The sequence below is a fragment of the Salmo salar genome, chromosome 20 (genome assembly GCF_965601325.2).
Source record: "Salmo salar chromosome 20, fSalSal1, whole genome shotgun sequence".
Lineage (NCBI taxonomy): Eukaryota > Metazoa > Chordata > Actinopteri > Salmoniformes > Salmonidae > Salmo > Salmo salar.
The window spans coordinates 86,288,972-86,311,062 of record NC_138310.1 but is presented as its reverse complement, the minus strand read 5'-3'; the positions used below and the strand labels follow the sequence as shown (position 1 = coordinate 86,311,062).

Here is a 22,091-nt window from a genome sequence, read left to right as displayed (position 1 = left end):
TCAGCCTCTTCAGGTGGTGTTACAGCTGATGGGAAAAGAGAGTGCGGTATGCAGTACCAACACTTAACATAGAGGGATGATTAAATATGACTAGAAACAGATTAATAATCTTATTTACACACGCATACACACAACCCCAAACACACATCATTCCTGTCTGTAAAATACGTGCTGGTGTTACACTTCTCCTGAGCAATGGTATACGGCAAGTAGCCTAGTGGTTAGAGTGTTGGGCCAGTAACCAAAAGGTTGCTGGATTGAATCTCTGAGCTGCCAAGGTAAAAATATGTCGTTCTGCACCTGATCAAAGCAGTTAAAATCTCTTTGGGATAGGCGTATCGCTAGTGCCCGGCCTCGACAACATTCGGTGAAATTGCAGAGCGTGAAATTCAAATTACAAAATCGTAATATTAAACATTCATGAAAATACAAGTGTCATACATCATTTAAAAGCTTAACTTCTTGTTAATCCAGGTCAGATTTCAAAAAGTCTTTACAGCGAAAGCACACCATGCGATTATCTGAGGACAGCGCCCCGCACACAAAAGCATGACATACATTTTCCAACCAAGCATAGGCGTTACGAAAGTCAGAAATAGCGATAAAATAAATCACTTACCTTTGAAGATCTTCATCTGGTTGCAATCACAACGGTCCCAGCTATATAACAAATGGTCCTTTTGTTTGATAAAGTCCATCTTTATATCCCAAAAAGGTCAGTTTAGTTGGCGCGCTTGACTCAGTAATCCACCGGTTTCCCTCATTCAAAATGCATACAACTGAATCCTGTAAGTTACCAATAACCTTATCCCAAACAAGTCAAACAACGTGTCTAATCAATCCTCAGGTACCCTTATATGTAAATAAATGATCAAATGTAAGACGGAGAATAGTATGTTCATTACCGGAGATAAATAACGAAGTGCGTGCCCTCACCGGAAAGCACTACAAACACTACAGACAAAATGCGAACCACTTACAAAAACTACAAATTCTAGCTATTTTTTCAAAAAACAAGCCTGAAACTCTTTCTAAAGACTGTTGACATCTAGTGGAAGCCCTAGGAACTGCAATCTGGGAGGTATTCCTTTTATATTCCCATTGACAGCCATTGTAATCATTGGTGAGCTGAAAAAAGAAATTCTGGATGGATTGTCCTCGGGTTTTTGCCTGCCATATCAGTTTTGTTATACTCCCAGACAGTATTTTAACAGTTTTGGAAACTTTAGAGTGTTTACAATCCAATACTACCAATTATATGCATATCCTAGCATTCTGGGCCTGAGTAACAGGCAGTTTACTTTTGGCACCTCATTCATCCAAACTTCCGAATACTGCCCCCATCCCGAAGAATTAAACCCACTGTTCCCCAGTAGGCCATCATTATAAATAAGAATTTGTTCTTAACTGACTTGCTTACTTAAATAAAGGTTACATACACATTATAGTAGATCCTGATCTGAGCCGCATCATAGTAACTGCTCTGTGATCCTCTGAAACAGTACAGATAGGAGTTAACCCAGGACCTTTAGACCCAACACCATCTCCAATGCCCGCCCCAAAATCCATCTTGTAGCCAAACAGTTCCTCCCAGAACATATTGATGAACTCTGACCCCTGTGTGGGCGAGGGCCTGACCTTCAGCAGGAAGTCCCCCAGGCCAGGGATACTGACTCCAGGGAAGGAGAAGCCCAGGGTGCCCTGTAGCAGCGAGTGAAACTGGGGGGAGGTGAGCAGGCTGGCCGCATACCTGTCACGTTCCTCACTGCAAGCTGAGGATGAGGAATTAAACCGTTGGAATTTTTTGTTGCTTATCCACATTCACATTTTATTAAAACATTTTACAATAAAAGTTGAAGAAAGGAAAAAATAAATAATGAAGTATAGCCCTAACAAAATATTATTATTTTAAAGGGGAGAACTCACCTCAGAGAGAAAGCCCAGCATCTGTCCCTCTGTAGCGTACCACCATGTGAGCCTTGAGCTCTGGAGGGCCATGGCACGTAGCCCAGCTGGGGAGGGCGAATTGGGGATGATGAGTTGGAACGCCAGGCAGCCTACCTGGTCCTTCAGCTGCTGTGTAAAGGCCTGGATGACATAGTGACTATAATCGTCCGGGATTCCCAGCATGCCAACCTGCGCCAGCCGAAGTGGCTCACCAACTGGACTAAACCTCGGACATAGGAGGAGATAAATAAGTGAAGGTTTTGACTGAGGACATGGGATACAGTTGCAAGAAGTATGTGAACCCTTTGGAATTACCTGTCCTTCTGCAGAAATGTTTCATAACATTTGATCTGATCTCCATGTAAGCCACAGCAGTAGACAAACACAGTCTTCTTAAACTAATAAGACACAAACAATTATAGTTTTTCATGTTTTTATTGAACACGCCATGTAAACATTCACAGTGCAGGGTGGGAAAAGTATGTGAACCCTTTGATTTAATAACTATTTGACTGTAACGCCCTGGCAATAGAGAGGGGTTTTTTGTTCTTTATTTTGGTTAGGCCAGGGTGTTACATTGGGTGGGCGTTCTATGTTCCTTTTTCTATGTTTTGAAATTTCTTTGTTTTGGGCCATGTGTGTGGCTCCCAATCAGGCACAGCTGAAGCTTGTTGCTGCTGATTGGGAGTCACACATAAGGAGCATGTTTTTCCTTTGGGTTTTGTGGGTAATTGTTTCTGTTTTGAGTATTTTCCTAACAGGACTGTTTGCTGTCGTTTTTGTTCATTTTGTAGTGTTCTCTTGTTTATTTGAATTAAAATTCTAACGATGAACACATCCTCTGCTGCACCTTGGTTCCCTCTTCCAGACAGCCGTTACATTGACCCTCCTTTTTGCAGCAATAACCTCAATCAAACATTTTCTGTAGTTGCGGATCAGACCTGCACAATGGTCAGGAGGAATTTTGGACCATTCCTCTTTACAAAACTGTTATATTTCATCAAATTCTTGGGATGTCTGGTGTGAACTGCTCTCTTGAGGTCATGCCACAGCATCTCAATCGGGTTGAGGTCAGGACTCTGACTGGTCCACTCCAGAAGGCGTGTTTTCTTCTGTTGAAGCCATTCTGTTGTTGATTTACTTCTGTGTTTTGGGTCGTTGTCCTGTTGCATCACCCAACATGTGGTGAGCTTTAATTGGCGGACAGATAGCCTTTCCTGCAAAATGTCTTGATAAACTTGGGATTTCATTTTTCCGTCAGAGATAGCAAGCTGTCCAGGCCCTGAGGCAGCAAAGCAGCCCCAAACCATGATGCTCCCTCCACCATACTTTACAATGGAGATGAGGTTTTGATGTTGGTGTGCTGTGCCTTTTTTTCACCACACAAAGTGTTATGTGTTCCTTCCAAAAAACTCAACTTTAGTTTAATCTGTTCACAGAATATTTTGCCAGTAGCGCTGTGGAACATCCAGGTTCTCTTTTGCGAACTTCAGAAGGCAAAGTTTTTTTGGACATTAGTGGCTTCTTCCGTGGTGTCCTCCCATGAACACGATTCTTGTTTAGTGTTTTAAGAAATCATAAACTCATAAACAGAGATGTTAGCTTGTTCCAGAGATTTCTGTAAGTCTTTAGCTGACACTCTGGGATTCATCATAACCTCATTGAGCATTCTGCGCTGTGCTATTGCAGTCATCTTTGCAGGATGGCCACTCCTAGGGAGAGTAGCAACAGTGCTGAACTTTCTCCATTTATAGACAATTTGTCTTACAATGGACTGATGAACATCAAGGCTTTTAGAGATACTTTTGTAACCCTTTCCAGCAATAATTTAGTGTGTTATTAGTTGAAGAACACTGTGTTTGTCTATTGTTGTGAAATATTTTGACCAATTTATGCAGAAATCCAGAATATCCAAAGGGTTCACATACTTTTTCTTGCCACTGTAACAGAGATTATGGGGGAAATTCTCATAGCAGCATAAGCAATGTGTTGATGTGTTGAAAAATGTAACATAAACATTATTGTAATCTCGCACCATAATTTAATTAGAAAATGTTCTTCAACAATTTGCATTTTAAGGAGACAATTATTTAACTAGAGTTTAGTAAACTGAAAAATACATGAACACATAAATGTGCACTTAACTCATTGCCTCTGCAATATGAAAATGTCGCCCATAATCTCTGTTATGTTGTCTAAAACTTTCTCGTCTTTCTTGACACCTGGAACATGTCACTGGGCACAGTCCGCAGGAATGAGGGGTAGGACAGTTTATCCGTCAGAAAGGCACAGGTGGCAAAGGAACTCACCTGAGAATGCAGCTGTAGGAACGCACCTGGAGGAACTCACCTGGAGGAACTCACATGGAGGAATGCACCTGGAGGAACTCACCTGGAGGAACGCACCTGGAGGAACTCACCTGGAGGAACGCACCTGGAGGAACTCACCTAGAGGAACTCACATGGAGGAACGCACCTGGAGGAACTCACATGGAGGAATGCACCTGGAGGAATGCACCTGGAGGAACTCACATGGAGGAACGCACCTGGAGGAACTCACATGAAGGAACTCACCTGGAGGAATGCACCTGGAGGAACTCACCTGGAGGCACACAAACAATAAGTTACAAGAAAAAGTGGCAGGCATGTCTGACTGAGAGGTACAGGTGCCAATGTAAAAACATCTCTCTTTCTTTCTCTTTCTCTTTCTTTCATTTTCTCTCTCTCAATCTCAATTCAATTTCAATTCAATACAATTCAATTTAAGGGCTTTATCGGCATGGGAAACACATGTTTACATTGTCAAAGCAAGTGAAATAGATAATAAACAATAAAGAAATGTACAGTAAACATTACACTCACAAAAGTTCCAAAAGAATAAAGGCATTCCAGATGTCATGTTATGTGTAAGTAGTTAAAGTACAAAAGGGAAAAAAAAGAAACAAAAATAGGGGTTGTATTTACATGTTTGTTCTTCACTGGTTGCCCTTTTTTTCTGGCAACAAATCACAAATATTGCTGCTGACACTGTGGTATTTCACCCAATAGATATGGGAGTTTGTCAAAATTGGATTTGTTTTTGAATTCTTTGTGGGTTTGTGTAATGTGAGGGAAATATATGTCTCAAATATGGTCATACATTGGGCTGGAGGTTTCCGCCTCATTTTGTGGGCAGTGTGCACATAGCCTGTCTTCTCTTGAGAGCCAGGTCTGCCTAAGGCGGCCTCTCTCAATAGCAAGGCTATCCTCACTGGGTCTCTACATAGTCAAAGCTTTCCTTACGTTTGGGTCGGTCACGGTGGTCAGGTACTCTGCCACTGTGTACTCTCTGTTTAGAGCCAAATAGCATTATAGTTTGTAACCCCAGGACCAGCTTGCTTAGGGGACTCCTTTCCAGGTACATCTCTCTGTAGGTGATGGCTTTGTTATGGAAGGTTTGGGAATCGCTTCCTTTTAGGTGGTTGTAGAATTTAACGTCTCTTTTCTGGATTTTGATAATTAGCGGGTATCGGCCTAATTCTGCTCTGCATGCATTATTTCGTGTTTTACGTTGTACACAGAGGATATTTTTTTGCAGAGTTCTGCATGCAGAGTCTCAATTTGGTGTTTATCCCATTTTGTGAATTCTTGGTTGGTGAGCAGACCCCAGACCTCACAACCATAAAGGGCATTTAGGTGTTTAGGCCAAGGTGTGTGTAGTTTTTGGTGGGAAGAAATGTGCGTGTTTTTTGCCTATTTTTCCCTATTTTAACCGCACACTAGCTGTCTGTGTACATGGTTTTTATTAATGTCGTGTGTTTTTCCCCCAAAACCACTTTCCATCAATTTGTATAGCGGACCCTCATGCCAAATTGAGTCCAAGGCTTTTTTGAAATCAACAAGCATGAGAAGACTTTGCCTTTGTTTTGGATTGTTTGTTTGTCAATTAGGGTTTGCAGGGTGAATACGTGTTCTGTCGTACGATAATAGCCTGCACATAGCCTGCACAAGAGGCATGCACACAAAGGGCTGCCGGTCGTATACCTTCCACCGGCATGCCGAAAATAACTCTTCTATGGGGTTCAGAAATGGTGAGTATGGTGGGAGGTATTGCACGAGAAATGGTGGGTGGTCAGCAAACCAGTTTTGGACTGGAGCTGCACAATGAAAGCTCACGTTGTCCCATACTACAACATACCGGGTTCTTTGATGGTCTGCATCATTCATACGCTCTGGTGGTATGAGAATGTTGTGGAGTCTGTCCAGAAATGTGAGAATATGGGCTGTGTTGTATGGTCCAAGGTTGGCATGACGGTGGAGGACACCATGCGTATTGGAGATGGCAGAGCACATTGTGATGTTCCCACCACGTTGGCCAGGAACATCTATAATGGCTCTGTGGCCAATGACATTTCTCCCCCTTCTTCTGGCCTTTGCTAGGTTGAACCCAGCCTCATCTATAAAGATTAACTCATGTGGGATTGCATGAGCATCCATTTCCAGTACTCCCTGAAAACAAAGAACAAAAGCAGTCAATATGGTGTTATCCAGTACACTGGGAAACAATGTTGCGTGTAGTGTACTGCTGTCAATATTGTACTTACATCCACATATGCTAGTCTGAACTCTTTGTTTCTTTGAGAGTTTCTCTCAAATGGCACCTTATAAAGTTGTTTCATTCTGATTTGGTTTCGCTTGAGAATGCGAGCCAATGTGGACAGACTGACTCGTTGAATGTTGTTGAATATGGTGTTGTCTTGGATGATGTGGCTTTGAATTTCTCGTAATCTGATTTCATTATTTCCCAAAACCAAGTTTACAATGGCAGCTTCCTGTACCCCGATGAACATTTGGCCCCTTCCTCCACCATGGTTGCGTCTCTCAGTCCTTTAGAAAAACTAAAAAACTAAAATATAGGGCTTGGACAATGCAGCCTAAAGATATTTCCCCCACAGTAGAGTAAATTCAACAGGAAATGTGTGCAGTTAGTGTATGACATCAGCTATTCATGAAGTAAACAGGTGTCATCCAACTGACACACTATGACATGGGGTGTACTACATAGTGTGAAAGACATTTTGGTTACATACCTACCTGTACTTCAGTCTAAATGTCCGGATGACACAGGCGACAGTAAATCGGCTCAAGTTGGGCTGCACTCTCTGTCCAGCCTCTCGCATTGTCAGCCCATGGTTGACGACATGATCAACTAAGGTTGCTCTGATTTCATTTGAAAGTTGTTGTCTTCTTTGGCCATGAACTCCTCTACCAGCTCTACCCCTATCTCTCACTCTTCCTCCCACTCTCATTCTCACTCTTCCTCTTCCTCTTCCTCTCTCTGCAACGGCTTTCATTGTTGTTGTAAAACAAAAGGTGCTCACCTGTGGTCTTTTCATAGTGCTTACTTCCTGATTGAAGTGGTAACAATTAACCATTGAGGTGTTTGGTCAGGTGGCACATGTATTGGCCAATTAGCTCAAGTAGTGTCATTTTGAATGGCAGTGTTTTGAAATGGCAAATGTGACTTTATGTCAGATTGTTGTGTCTTATGCAGAGAACCGTGTACAGTGCATTCAAAAAGTGCCATTTTGAATTGCAAAATGTGTGTAAAGCAGAAAATGTGTTTAGACTTTTGGAGACTTGAGAAGAGGTTTTGCTCTCTGTGTGTCAGTTTAAATAATTGTGCTGTGCATGTCATTTTAGTGTGTTAGCAATTGGAAAAAACTGTAATAGAATTTAACGCTCTGTTGCGGTTAATCAAATGAAATCAAATCAAATGTATATATATTGCCCTTCTTACATCAGCTGATATCTCAAAGTGCTGTACAGAAACCCAGCCTAAAACCCCAAACAGCAAGCAATGCAGGTGTAGAAGCACAGTGGCTAGGAAAAACTCCCTAGAAAGGCCAAAACCTAGGAAGAAACCTAAAGAGGAACCAGGCTACTACGTTCTGTACATCTGCATTGTGCAATGATATGACAGTAATCTCTTTGTAGTGAGAGAGTTACAGAGAGTTTGTGACAGGATGACAGTGCAGACAGACCGGTGGAGACAGACTGTGTGTTGCCAACGGATAGGGTGTTCAGCAGCACTGCTTCCATTACAGATCAGAGAATACAAAAATGGAAATTGAACACATGGAGGTGTGTGTGTGTGTGTGTGTGTGTGTGAGTGTGTGTGTGTGTGTGTGTGTGTGTGTGTGTGTGTGTGTGTGTGTGTGTGTGTGTGTGTGTGTGTGTGTGTGTGTGTGTGTGTGTGTGTGTGTGTGTGTTAAATTGAATTGTGTTAAATTCAAAGGGTTTTAATGGTATGGGAATCATATGATCACTTTGCCAAAGCAAGTGAAATAGATAATGAACAAAAGTGAAATAAAAAAATCATACATTAAACTCACAAAAGTTTCAAAGGAAGCAGAGACATTTCAAATGTCATATTATGTCTATACACAGTGTTGTAACGATGTGCTAATAGTTAAAGTACAAAAGGGAAAATAAATAAACATGAATATCTGGTGTGGTATTTGTTTTTTACTGGTTTCACTTTTTGTGTAGCAACAGTTCACATATCGTGTTTCTCTGACACTCTCACGTCTCATCTCCTACCTGCGACTCTGCCCCCCTCCCCCCGCCTCCCCTACCAGCCAACCCCTGCCACCCCTCCCCTTGCAATCCCTCCCCCCTGCCACCCCTCCCCATGCCTCCTCCCCCCAAATCCCTCCCCCTTCAATCCCTCACCCCCTGCCTCCCCCCTGCCACCCCTCTCCCTGCCTTATACTGTCAACCTCCGCTGACACTATAAAAGAGAGGGAGAGAGAGTAAGCAAGAGAGAGAGGGGGAGAGACAGAGTACAGCTATGAGGGTCAGACAATATATTAACCTTTACCTATCTATAATCATGATACTGAACTCCTCATCTCTGAGCCTTCTATTGAACAACTCCTCTGCCTCATCCTCTTCCTTGTCCTGTCGTCTGCGGGAGCAGTTCAGTCTGAATGGGATGTACCAGAAGGGTGATGTGATTCTGGGAGGTCTGTTTGAGGTCCACTACTTCACTGTGTTCCCTGAGCTATCTTTCACATCAGAACCCCAGCAGCTCTACTGTGAGGGGTGAGTATTCATCTACTGGACTGAACTGGACTGGACTGGATGTGTGTCTGCACCTCTCCTATAAAGGACAGATAGACATCTCTACTATAAGAAGCCTCACTATTATCAATGTTAACAAAGCCTGGTCCCGCAGACCTACTGGGTTCGTGTTACATTGGTGAATAGTACATTAATTAATTGTGAATAGTACATTGCGGTATCAAAAAATCTGTGAATTAATTGTGTGTATTCCATTGTTTTCAATCATTATTCCTGTTTTCTAAGCACATTTCCCTTTAAGATAAAGCTATTTTATTATCTATCCTTGATAAAAAGTAATTTGTTTTCTCCTCTCAACCCCTTAAGAAAACACTGTCTCACACACACCCCTTAAGAGGTGCACAGGGTTCAACACTTCTACAGTGATTTAAAACATTTACAAATTGATTGAATGTTCCTTTTCAGTTTTACCAGTCGTGGTTTCCAGCAGGCCAAGACTATGGCGTTTGCTGTAGATGAGATCAACAGAAACCCTGACCTTCTGCCCAACATCAAGCTTGGATACCAGCTCTATGACAACTGCCTGAAGCTGGGAGTATCGCTCCGTGCTGCAATGTCATTGGCCAGTGGGACAGAGGAAGAGTTCCTATTGGATGAGACTTGTTCTGGGTCACCCCCGGTGCTAGGGATTGTGGGAGACCCAGGGTCCACACACTCCATTGCCATCTCCAGTGTCCTAGGGCTGTTCCGGGTTCCCATGGTAAATCAGAAAGAATAGAAAGATGACAACATTATTGGAAATGTCCTTCATGTATTCCAAATCCCCACTTTGAGTGAGAAACAGCATGTTTAGGTCTTAAATGTGTCTAGGCATGAAACCTTTCTATTTCATTAATTCAAAGAAGAATTAAAAAAAAAAAATTGTATATTTCTCTCCCTCAGGTGAGTCACTACTCCACATGTTCCTGTCTGAGCAACCGGGGAAAGTACCCATCTTTCTTCAGAACCATCCCCAGTGACGCCTTCCAGGTCTGTCTCTAAGAAGGCTACAATGACATGATTACACAGTGAACCGTCAGTTGCCATGTGTACTCACTATACACTTTATACTGTATAACGACATTACAGTTAAATAAAAGGTTCAATAACAAAAAAAAACTTAGATAAGGTTAAATAAAAAGGTGACAAAAATAATGTATGTAATTTATGTTGATCTCTCTATACTCTCCAGTCTCTGTAATAACATCAGTAATGTCTAATCTCTGTTGATGTGATCTCAGGTGCGAGCCATGATCCAGATCCTACATCGGTTGGGTTGGACCTGGGTGGGCCTGGTGTTCAGTGATGATGACTATGGAGTTTACGCTGCCCGGTCCTTCCACTCAAGCCTGGCCGAGTCAGGGGGCTGTGTGGCATATTCCCAGGTCCTGCCCAAAGACAACCGCCCCACAGAGCTGCAGAGGATCGTGGGAGAGATCAAGAGCTCCACTGCTCGTGTGGTGGTGGTGTTCTCCAACGAGGCCTACCTGCTCCCTCTGGTGGACGAGGTTCAGAGATGATTTTATCTTGACACTTCATCTAAAATAACACTTACAATACATTCACATTTTAGTATCAGAGGCTCTAATCCAGATGGATTTACACTTCATAATAATAATATTAGTAATACCATTTAGCAGATGCTTTTATCCAAAGCGACTTACAGTCAGTGATATGTGCATATAGTTTATGTACGGGTAACCCTGGACAGTTAGTGCATCCATCCTAAGATATCTAGGGGGGACAACCACATATCAAAGTCATAGTAGGTACGTTTTTTCCTCAAATACATTCTACAGACATTATTACAGCCATAACAGTTGTAGGATTTTACCCCTCTCACAAACAACAGTGTATAAAAGAGTTAGAGCATATTACCATTGTGGTGTTCTTGATGCCAAGAATATAAAATATAAAACCCGTTTTATAAGGTGGTGGTGCAGAATGTGAAGGGTCTCCAGTGGATCGCCAGTGAAGCCTGGAGCACTTCCTCTGTGTTTCACACACCCCGTCTCATGCCCTACCTGGGGGGTACCCTGGGTATCGCCATCCGTCGTGGAGAGATACCCGGCCTCAAGGACTACCTGCTTAGCATCCGCCCTGACGACCAACCTGCCAATAACCCTGGAAACAACATGGTGAAGTAGTTTGTTGTCTTTTAACTCCATCCATTTATTTAATTACTTTATACATTATGTTTAAAACATTTAAAAGGCTACTTTGCCTATAAATACTACAATACAGAAGAAAAAAACGAGTTTTCCTCTATAACATTTCCTTCTCTGTTCTGGTAAGGTGAGACAGTTCTGGGAGGCTGTGTTTGGGTGCAGGTTGGAGCCCCCAGCAGGTTGGGTGGAGGCTGGGGGTGATGTATGTACAGGTCAGGAGGACCTGAGGGATGTGGAGACTGACTATGGGGACGTGTCTGAGCTCAGGCCGGAATATAACGTGTATAAGGCAGTGTACGCCCTGGCCCATTCCCTGCATGACCTACTGCAGTGTGTGCCAGGGAGAGGACCTTTCAGCGGGCACCGCTGTGCCAGCCTACAGAGACTGGAGCCCTGGCAGGTGGGACACACACACACAAACAGATGCAGACGTACACTTTGCCAACTGTTTACTTCTGTTTCCTGTTTTCTTAGTCAAGGTCCCCTGACTTCATACTGTCTTTTGGTTACATAATGTCCTCCTCTTTCCTCTCTTCCCTCTGTTCCCTCCATCCCTCCATCTCCCTCCTCTGACCAGCTGGTCCATTACCTGGAAAGGGTTAACTTCACCACAGGGTTTGGCGATCGCGTTTCTTTTGATGACAACGGTGACGCCTTGGCAATCTATGACATCATGAACTGGGTGTGGCTCCAGGACGGGAGCGTGCAGGTGGAGACTGTGGGTGTAATCGACGAATCAGCCCCCGCAGGACAAGAGCTCACACTGGACGAGGACAGAATTTTCTGGAACTTTGAGTCAAAAAAGGTTATTTGTAAAGTTATATAGATATACAGCATATTTCACTACTGCAACAGAAACAGTGTAAACTTATACCAGTGGAAGGAAAAGAAGCATTAAATATGAGTGTATAAATATGGGAGTATAAATATGGGCTAATAAAAGTCTGAAATTATCCCTCCTAGGAAGTCATTGTAAATAAGAATATGTTCTTTAACTGACTTGCCTACTTAAATAAAGGTTAAATTCCCCCTCACCTTCGTCATTACAGCCCCCACGATCAGTGTGCAGTGAGAGCTGTCCCCCAGGCACCCGTGTAGCCAGGAAGAAGGGGGAGCCTGTCTGCTGCTTCAACTGCATCTCCTGTGCTGAGGGAGAGGTCAGCAACACCACAGGTCAGTGAACTGAATATCATTTAAAGAATTTGAGGGTGGTTTGGGGCTGATGAAAAGGTTTTCCACATTTGCTTTGTCTGTCTTTCTGTCAGACTCGGCCGAGTGCTTGAGATGTCCAGAGGACTTCTGGTCCAGCCCGGAGCGTGACCTCTGCATCCCTAAGGGGGTTGAGTTCCTCTCCTACCAGGAATCACTGGGCATCTCCTTGATGACTGCCTCGTTGCTAGGAGCCCTCATCTGTGCAGTAGTCCTCGGAATCTTCACCCGCTACCGGAACACTCCTGTTGTCAAGGCCAACAACTCTGAGCTGAGCTTCCTGCTTCTACTGTCACTCAAACTCTGCTTCCTGTGCTCGCTGCTGTTTATTGGCCGGCCCCGGCTGTGGACATGTCAGCTGAGGCATGCAGCATTTGGTATCAGCTTTGTTCTCTGTGTCTCCTGTATACTGGTGAAGACAATGGTGGTGCTGGCTGTGTTTAGGACCTCTAAGCCCGGGGGCAATGCCAGCCTGAAGTGGTTTGGTGCTGGTCAGCAGAGAGGAACAGTCCTGGTTCTCACCTCATTCCAGGCTGCTATCTGTACAGCCTGGCTGGTTTCAGCCTCTCCAACTCCACACAAAAACACGCGCTACCATAATGATAAGATTGTATATGAGTGTGTGGTGGGGTCGGTAGCAGGGTTCGGAGCGTTGTTAGGCTACATCGGCCTTCTGGCGTTCCTTAGTTTCCTCTTGGCTTTCCTGGCCAGGAATCTTCCAGACAACTTCAACGAGGCCAAGTTCATCACCTTCAGCATGCTGATCTTCTGTGCTGTGTGGATATCCTTCGTCCCTGCCTACGTCAGCTCTCCTGGGATGTACGCAGACGCTGTGGAGATATTCGCCATCTTAGCTTCCAGCTTTGGCCTCCTGGTGGCGCTGTTCGGCCCAAAGTGTTACATCATCCTGCTGAGGCCAGAGAGGAACACCAAGAAGGCTCTGATGGGCCGGGCCACAACCAAGACATAGGGAGAATCTTCATTCCATTTCCTTATTTCATCACGTCCTCTCTCCTCGCTTTCTTCTCAAAACCCATTAGATTAGAAGGTTTGGAGGGGAGGGATATCTAACCATCTCATTCATTGGGTTTTGAAAAGGAGACCGAGGAGAGAGGACACGAGGAATCACGGAAATGAAATTGAGATTCTCCCATAGGCTCAATACCATAACAACAGTTTACAGTGGATTCCTCTCCTCGTCTTCTTCATGTCCTCTGCGCTGATCTGAAATATGAACACTAGGTGGAGGTACAATGCCTGCTAGGGATTTGCTTCACACTCTTTCAATGCAAAGAAAGGAAAGGAGACATGTATAGTAACAGAGTATGATGGTCTCAAATAGTTTTTAGTAGCTCCTTTTAGTTTCCACTTCTGTTTGTATTTTGATGGCAATAAATTAAACCAAATCAAAGAGATTTTATCATTCTGTTAGTACCCTGGTGATGTGTAGTAGCCTGTAATTGATTATAATTATGATGTTCTGTGACTAAATATTAATCACATAATAAATTATTTATTTCCTTGGGCTGTTAGTAGGCTTTTGATTTACTTCATTTGTCTGTGTGTGTGGCTTTAATCTTCTAAGGGATAGGTTATCCCCGATGAGTGGGTTTCTGCATCGAAAAGCTTTCGATTGAATCATCACATGGTGTTGAACAGCATAACATCCCTGTTCCTTCTAAAGAATTCTGCTGCCACACTCATTCATCAATGAATAAATGATTAAATAATGCACATTTTAATTTAATAAAACATTCTGACTTGAAAGGAGTTGCTAGAATGTGTTTTTATTGAACCTTTGAAATTTACAACGATACTTCACTAAAATATCAGGAAACTGTGTCATGTGGGAAAACAGAATTACCCACCTTATAAAATGTGAAAAGAATGAACAACATTTTTCATTAACCATATCTAATTCAACTGATTGGTTTTGAGAACTGAATTTCAGTGGAGAAATGGATGTCATTAAAGTCTATCGATGATGGGAAAGAAGAGTAATGTTGTGATTCAGAGGAAGACGTTCTGGTGACTCACTGTTGATTCACTGTAGACTCACTGTTGACTAATTATTGATTCACTGTTGACTCAACCGTGAGTCACTGCTGACTCATTATTGAATCATTAGAAACATACACTACCAGCAGGGTAGGAAAGTCCTGTTCATTAGGTATAGTCTGTTAAGTATGTAACTTGCTTGTAAGTATTAAACCATGTATCATGTCATTCTTTGTTAAGTATTTAACATACAAAACAATAGTGAGATGGTGTGATTAACTAAACACAATGAAGACTATATTTGGACATCATGTATTTCTTGGTGGTTTCTTATTGGACATCATGTGTTTCTTGGTGGTTTCTAATTGGACATCATGTGTTTCTTGGTGGTTTCTAATTGGACATCATGTATTTCTTGGTGGTTTCTTATTGGACATCATGTGTTTCTTGGTGGTTTCTAATTGGACATCATGTGTTTCTTGGTGTTTCTCTCTGGTCTCAGGAGGATGATGTAACACTTTGGCGCGAAGATGCAGAGCAGTAACCCAAAGCTGGAAGCTAAGATGGCGAATATCTTCACAGCGTCTGCGTACTTCCCAGGAGAGCTGATGTAGGCAGGGACGAATGAAATCCACACAGCACAGAAGATCACCATGCTGAAGGTGATGAGCTTGGCCTCGTTGAAGTTGTCTGGGAGTTTCCTGGCCAGGAAGGCTAAGAGGAGACAGAGGCAGGCCAGAAGGCCGATGTAGCCCAGCACCAGAGAGAAACCGACCACAGAGCCCACCTCACACTCCAGGATGACCTTTGACCCCTTGAGGCCTAGGTCACGGTAAGGCAGGGGAGGGCTCACGGACAGCCACACGGCACAGATGATCACCTGCGTTTACAAACACAATTACAAACACAATTTACTTATCTTATAAATTACTGATTAGTTAGAAGCAGGAAGCTCAGCTCCGAGTTGTTGGCCCACACCTGCAAGGGTTACACATACATGGTACTGTAGAAGAATTCTCAATATGATCCCATTCAACACTTTATTGAAGATCTTCCCAGAGAGGTGTTGCGGTGGTACACAAAGAACATAAACACAGCCACTGTTGCCACAGCGCCGCACATGGCAACAGTGGTCAAGGGTGACGCCCATGACGTCGTTGAAGGAGAGGAACTCGAGCTGACGAAGGACGCAGGTGGTCCGATGGCTGTTGGACCAGAACTCCAGATTACAGCGGTCAGATTGCATGGAGCCTGGGAGATGGAACTCATTACTATAATGATTGAAAAGCATCATTAATTATTCAGTCTAATAAGTGTTAAGTAAGCATTAACACACAACAGACTGTGGGAATAACCACACACCTCAGTGATGTGAGAAGGCCGATGATATTCAGTTCACTGACCTGTGGTGTTGCTGACCTCTCCCTCAGCACAGGAGATGCAGTCGAAGCAGCAGACAGGCTCCCCCTTCCTCCTGGCTACACGGGTGCCTGGGGGACAGCTCTCACTGCACACTGACACAGGCACCTGTAGATGACATGAAATTAATTTCAATTGAACAAAACCGTGCCGTGTGCATGTGCTTCTCCAGGGCTACACCCAAATGCCGTTTCCCAGAGTTCCTTCAACAGGACTTCTCTGGGACGACGAGAGGGGTGGAGACTTCGAAGGTGGGCCTCAAAGCCAGGAATAGGTTCACTGCGGATAGCCACTCCCACGATGCCCTGATCGGTTTCGTAGGAGTTGTCCGCTGGTGCTCCATGCCTCACTGGCCAGGAACTGCCTGTCCATCACGTTTCTCCTCCCCAGCTCCAGGAGTAATGCCCCCATGTCAGTGTACCAGAGGAAGACCAGGATCACCCGTGCTGTCGAGGCCTGGACCGTGTCTGCTGCTCACTTCACATCCCTCACCAGGTTCGCCCGGTTGAGGGTCTCAAAGAACGCCAGGCACACCCCCATCCTCCGAATCTCCTCCTCACCACCTGGCGATCAAATACGAAGCACAGGGAGCTTGAGAAATGGTCACAATACTGATATTAAGCTGATGAAAATATTTGTTTTAAGTATACAGTATTAGAAATAATGTAAATTAACAAAATTCAGTTTTCTATACAATTGTTTTATGATGTAACTATTGTTTTATGATGTAGAGTCGCGGCCAAAAGTTTTGAGAATGAAACAAATATTAATTTCCACAAATTTTGCTTTGTGTCTTTAGATATTTTTGTCAGACGTTACTATGAAATACTGAAGTACAAACAACAAGCATTTCATAAGTGTCAAAGGCTTTTATTGACAATTACATGAAGTTGATGAAAAGAGTCAATATTTGTGGTGTTGACCCTTCTTTTTCAAGACCTCTGCAATCCACCCCGGCATGCTGTCAATTAACTTCTGGGCCACATCCTGACTGATGGCAGCCCATTCTTGCATTATCAATGCTTGGAGTTTGTACTGGTGGTGCCCCATTCCCGCAGCTGAATCAACTTTAGGAGATGGTCCTGGCGCTTGCTGGACTTTCTTTGGCGCCCTGAAGCCTTATTCACAACAATTGAACCGCTCTCCTTGAAGTTCTTGATGATCTGATAAATGGTTGATTTATGTGCAATCTTACTGGCAGCAATATCCTTGCCTGTGAAGCCCTTTTTGTGCAAAGCAATGATGACGGCATGTGTTTGATTGCAGGTACCCATGGTTGACAGAGGAAGAACAATGATTCCAAGCACCACCATCCGCTGGAAGCTTCCAGTCTTTTATTCGAACTGAATCAGCATGACAGAGTGATCTCCAGCCTTGTCCTCGTCAACACTCACTCACACCTGTGTTAACGTGAGAATCACTGACATGATGTCAGCTGGTCCTTTTCTGGCAGGGCTGAAATGCAGTGGAAATGTTTTTGGGGGATTCAGTTCATTTGCATGGCAAAGAGGGACTTTGACTTTGCAATTCATCTGATCACTCTTCATAACATTCTGGAGTATATGCAAATTGCCATCATACAAACTGAGGCAGCAGACTTTGTGAAAATTAATATTTGTGTCATTCTCAAAACTTTTGGACACGACTGTAAATTCAATTCTGCATTTCTTTTTCTGTAAACTGAGCAAGAATTTATAGTCAAAGTCAAAACTTGAAGTAAAATAAAGAAAGATCAGTATGGCCAGACGACCGTAGTCATTGTCTACAGCGATAGCCCCGACGCAGGTCCATCAGTGTACAACACATTAGGAACACCTTGAGTTACACCGCCTTTTGCCCTCAAAACAGCTTCAATTCATTGGAGCATGGACTCTACAAGGTGTCGAAAGCATTCCACAGGGATGCTGGTCCATGTTGACTCCAATGAATCCCACAGTTGTTTCAAGTTGGCTGGATGTCCTTTGGGTGGTGGATCATTCTTGATATACACGGGTAACTATTGAGCGTGAAAAACCCAGCAGCACTGCCATTCTTGAAACAAACTGGTGTGCCTGGCACCTACTACCATACCACGTTCACAATCTTTTGTCTTGCACATTCACCCTCTGAATGGCCAATATACACAATCCATGCTTCAATTTTCTCAAGGCTTACATTTTTTTTAAATCCTTCTTTAACCTGTCTCCTCCCCTTAATCTACACCGATTGAAGTGGATTTAACAAGTGACATCAAGAAGGGATCTTAGCTTTCACTTGGATTCACTTGGTCAGTCTATGTCACGGAAGAGCAGGTGTTCCTAAAGTTTTGTCCACTCAGTATATAACCTGGTTGTTGAGAGAGACTAAGGACACAACAACATCAATATTTTTTTATGAAGTACTAAATAACCTCCAAAAATATCTCAGTTAATACTAGACTATCTGAAATACGATGAATTAAAGTATTATGGCAATTGTTCTAGCCATTACACTTCCAGGTTGTGTGGAGAGAGACTGACCCCAGGCACAAAGAGTGGCCCCAGGGTCCTGGCCAGGATGATGGTCTGAGTGGACGATGCATCGCCAATGCCCAGAGGAACAGGGCAGTCACTAGATGGCCGTGCTGGACAGGACAGAATACACATAACATGGTTGTTTAATCAGAACTACATGATACCAAGTGCATGAGCTACAGTATTTGTTATTCATTTAGTGTAGGATCTCCACAATATTATTGGCTATTTGGCAAATACATTTCAATACATTTTAATTTTAGCTAAAGATTAGGTTGTGGTTAGTGGTTAAAATCACATTTGAGGTTAGAAAGCTCTGTAGTTTCCCCCTGACACCATTTTGTACGTTTGCCCACTGATAAAGAATTGATCAGCCTATAATTTTAATGGTAGGTTTATTTGAACAGTGAGAGACAGAATAACAACAAAAATATCCAGAAAAACGCATGTCAAAAATGTTATAAATTGATTTGCATTTTAATGAGGGAAATAAGTATTTGACCCCCTCTCAATCAGAAAGATTTCTGGCTCCCATGTGTCTTTTATACAGGTAACGAGCTGAGATTAGGAGCACACTCTTAAAGGGAGTGCTCCTAACTGCAGCTTGTTACCTGTAAAAAAGACACCTGTCCATTGAAGCAATCAATCAATCAGATTCCAAACTCTCCACCATGGAAAAGACCAAAGAGCTCTCCAAGGATGTCAGGACAAGATTGTAGACCTACACAAGGCTGGAATAGGCTACAAGACCATCGGCAAGCAGTTTGGTGAGAAGGTGACAACATTTGGTGGGATTATTCGCAAATGGAAGAAACACAAAAGAACTGTCACTATCCCTCGGCCTGGGGCTCCATGCAAGATCTCACCTCGTGGGGTTGCAATGATCATGAGAATGGTGAGGAATCAGCCCAGAACTACACGGGAGGATCTTGTCAATGATCTCAAGGCAGGTGGGACCATAGTCACCAAGAAAACAATTGATAACACACTACGCCGTGAAGGACTGAAATCCTGCAGCATCCGCAAGGTCCCCCTGCTCAAGAATACATATACATGCCTGTCTGAAGTTTGCTAATGAACATCTGAATGATTCAGAGGACAACTGGTGAAAGTGTTGTGGTCCGATGAGACCAAAATAGAGCTCTTTGGCATCAACTCAACTCGCCGTGTTTGGAGGAGGAGGAATGCTGCCTATGACCCCAAGAACACCATCTCCACCGTCAAACATGGAGGTGGAAACATTATGCTTTGGGGGTGTTTTTCTGCTAAGGGGACAGGACAACTTCACCGCATCAAAGGGACGATGGACGGGGCCATGTACCGTCAAATCTTGGGTGAGAACATCCTTCCCTCAGCCAGGGCATTGAAAATGGGTCGTGGATGGGTATTCCAGCATGACAATGGCCCAAAACACACGGCCAAGGCAACAAAGGAGTGGTTCAAGAAGAAGCACATTAAGGTCCTGGAGTGGCCTAGCCAGTCTTCAGACCTTAAGCCCATAGAAAATCTGTGGAGGGAGCTGATGGTTCGAGTTGCCAAACGTCAGCCTCGAAACCTTAATAACTTGGAGAAGATCTGCAAAGAGGAGTGGGACAAACTCCCTCCTGAGATGTGTGCAAACCTGTTGGCCAACTACAAGAAACGTCTGACCTCTGAGATTGCCAACAAGGGTTTTGCCACCAAGTACTAAGTCATGTTTTGCAGAGGGGTCAAATACGTATTTCCCTCATTAAAATGCAAATAATTTTATAACATTTTTGACATGCGGTTTTCTGGGTTTGTTTGTTGTTATTCTGTCTCTCACTGTTCAAATAAACCTACCATTAAAATTCTAGACTGATCATTTCTTTGTAAGTGGGCAAACGTGCAAAATCGGCAGGGGATCAAATACTTTTTCCCCCACTGTATATAGGCCCCCTATATCAGACCTATGCCCCTTCTACCCACCCCATGCCCCCTGCCCCTGAGGCAAGGACCTCAACATGACAGCAAGACATGCCCAGGTCGTGAGCAGAGCAACAGGCCCAACCCCCACTATTACACATACCCAAGCCCCATCCTGCGACCTAAGAGGTATGTATCCAATGTTCAACATGCTCTGCTCACACCTATTGTGATGGTCTGGGCCTTAACCACAAAAACAACACTAGACACTATGGAATACAAAGCTTGTACTATCTTCTTCTGGAATATACAAGGTCTGAGGTCATCTGCCTTCGGCCTAAAGAGAAGGAATCAGACATTGTTATCCTACAAGAAACATGGTTTAAAGGAGACCGACCCACTTGTTGCCCTCTAGGTTACAGAGAGCTGATAGTCCCATCCACAAAACAACCAAGTGTGAAACATGGTAGAGACTCAGGGGGTATGCTAATTTGGGGGAATGTGCAAAGCTGTCATCAAGGCAAAGAGAGGCTACTTTGAAGAATCTCAAATATAAAATACATTTTGATTTGTTACAACATGATTCATGTGTTTTTTCATAGTTTTGATGTCTTCACTATTATTCAACAATGTAGAAAAATAGCTAAAATAAACAAAAACCCTTGAATCAGTAGGTGTGTCCAAACTTTTGACTCAGATACAAATCTTAAATTCAAAGACTACCAGAACCCACTGGATTCTCCAATTACATTAAATGAACTACAGGACAAAATACAATCCCGAACAACCCAAAAAGGCCTGTGGGGTTGATTGTATTCTAAATGAAATTATAAAATTTACAAACCACAAATTCCAATTGGTTATACTTAAACTCTTTAACATCATCCTCTGCTCTGGAAAATTCCCCAAAATTTGGAACCAAGGACTAATCACCACAATCCACAAAAGTGGAGACAAATTTGACCCCAATAATTACCGTGGGATATGCGTCAACAGCAACCTTGGTAAAATCCTCTGCATTATCATAAACAGCAGACTCGTACATTTCCTACATAAGGGACGCCGATGGCATTACCCGTATGGTTGATGAGGATCTCCATTTTGCAAATCTAATGTCCATTACCAGACGTCCGTGAGTGTTATTATAATAGGCCGATGGACTCAGGTCATGCCCCAGGGCCGGATCTTCCAGGAAGTCATCAAATAAAGTGTCTCGGACATTTAGTTTCAGATTTATACTTTTTTTAATTTTTGGTAATTTTTTCCACTGTTACGGAAAATTCCACTAGATGGCGACTGGCTGCTTGTTGCAAATGGACATAACATCACCAAACGGACATGGCCATTTCTCCTAAATGGAAAATTCTTTAAAGACTAAAGCACAGGTTTGGCCAAATGGGCTTTTATCCCAGAAAGAAGATGGCATCGAGGCCTCAACGCTTTTTGAGTTAAGGCCTATTTTCTGGGATTAAAGGTCAAAAACGGTAATAGAGCTCTAATTTGACCACTTAACATCAAAGTACATGAACCTATGGTGTAAGGAAAAAAAGAACCAGCCATTTATCTAATGTAGTTTACGAGAAATAATTCAAAGTCAGTTCAGTAATGATTAAAGATGTTTTTATTTTTTAAGTTATCGATCCAGCTGCAGGGTGTTCAGACAAATCTGTTAAACTCTATGGGCTAGGTGGGACGCTTGCGTCCCACCTACAAAACAGCCAGTGTAATCCCGTGGCGCGTTATTCAAATACCTTAGAAATGCAAAACCTTCCATTTTTCAAAAATATGACTATTTTACACCATTTTAAAGATAAGACTCTCGTTAATCTAACCACACTGTCCGATTTCAAAAAGGCTTTACAACGAAAGCA

The 22,091-nt window shown here is 43.2% G+C and overlaps 2 protein-coding genes across 2 annotated transcripts; one reads left to right on the top strand and one right to left on the bottom strand.

Moving 5' to 3' along the window:
* The first annotated feature begins 8,770 nt into the window (after positions 1 to 8,770).
* Positions 8,771 to 13,732, top strand: LOC106581485 (extracellular calcium-sensing receptor). Its single transcript, XM_014163558.3, has 9 exons — positions 8,771 to 9,032; positions 9,477 to 9,771; positions 9,954 to 10,040; positions 10,292 to 10,558; positions 10,982 to 11,188; positions 11,346 to 11,618; positions 11,796 to 12,023; positions 12,268 to 12,391; positions 12,484 to 13,732. The coding sequence occupies exons 1-9, from the start codon at positions 8,779 to 8,781 to the stop codon at positions 13,395 to 13,397; spliced, it is 2,649 nt and encodes an 882-aa protein (XP_014019033.2). The 5' UTR covers positions 8,771 to 8,778; the 3' UTR covers positions 13,398 to 13,732.
* Positions 13,733 to 14,702: 970 nt separating this feature from the next.
* LOC145862384 (vomeronasal type-2 receptor 1-like) lies at positions 14,703 to 21,320 on the bottom strand. Its single transcript, XM_082966121.1, has 5 exons — positions 21,296 to 21,320; positions 16,337 to 16,407; positions 15,829 to 15,952; positions 15,546 to 15,676; positions 14,703 to 15,305 (listed from the first exon to the last, which is right to left on the bottom strand). The coding sequence occupies exons 1-5, from the start codon at positions 21,318 to 21,320 to the stop codon at positions 14,883 to 14,885; spliced, it is 774 nt and encodes a 257-aa protein (XP_082822247.1). The 3' UTR covers positions 14,703 to 14,882.
* Between the last annotated feature and the right edge of the window lie 771 nt (positions 21,321 to 22,091).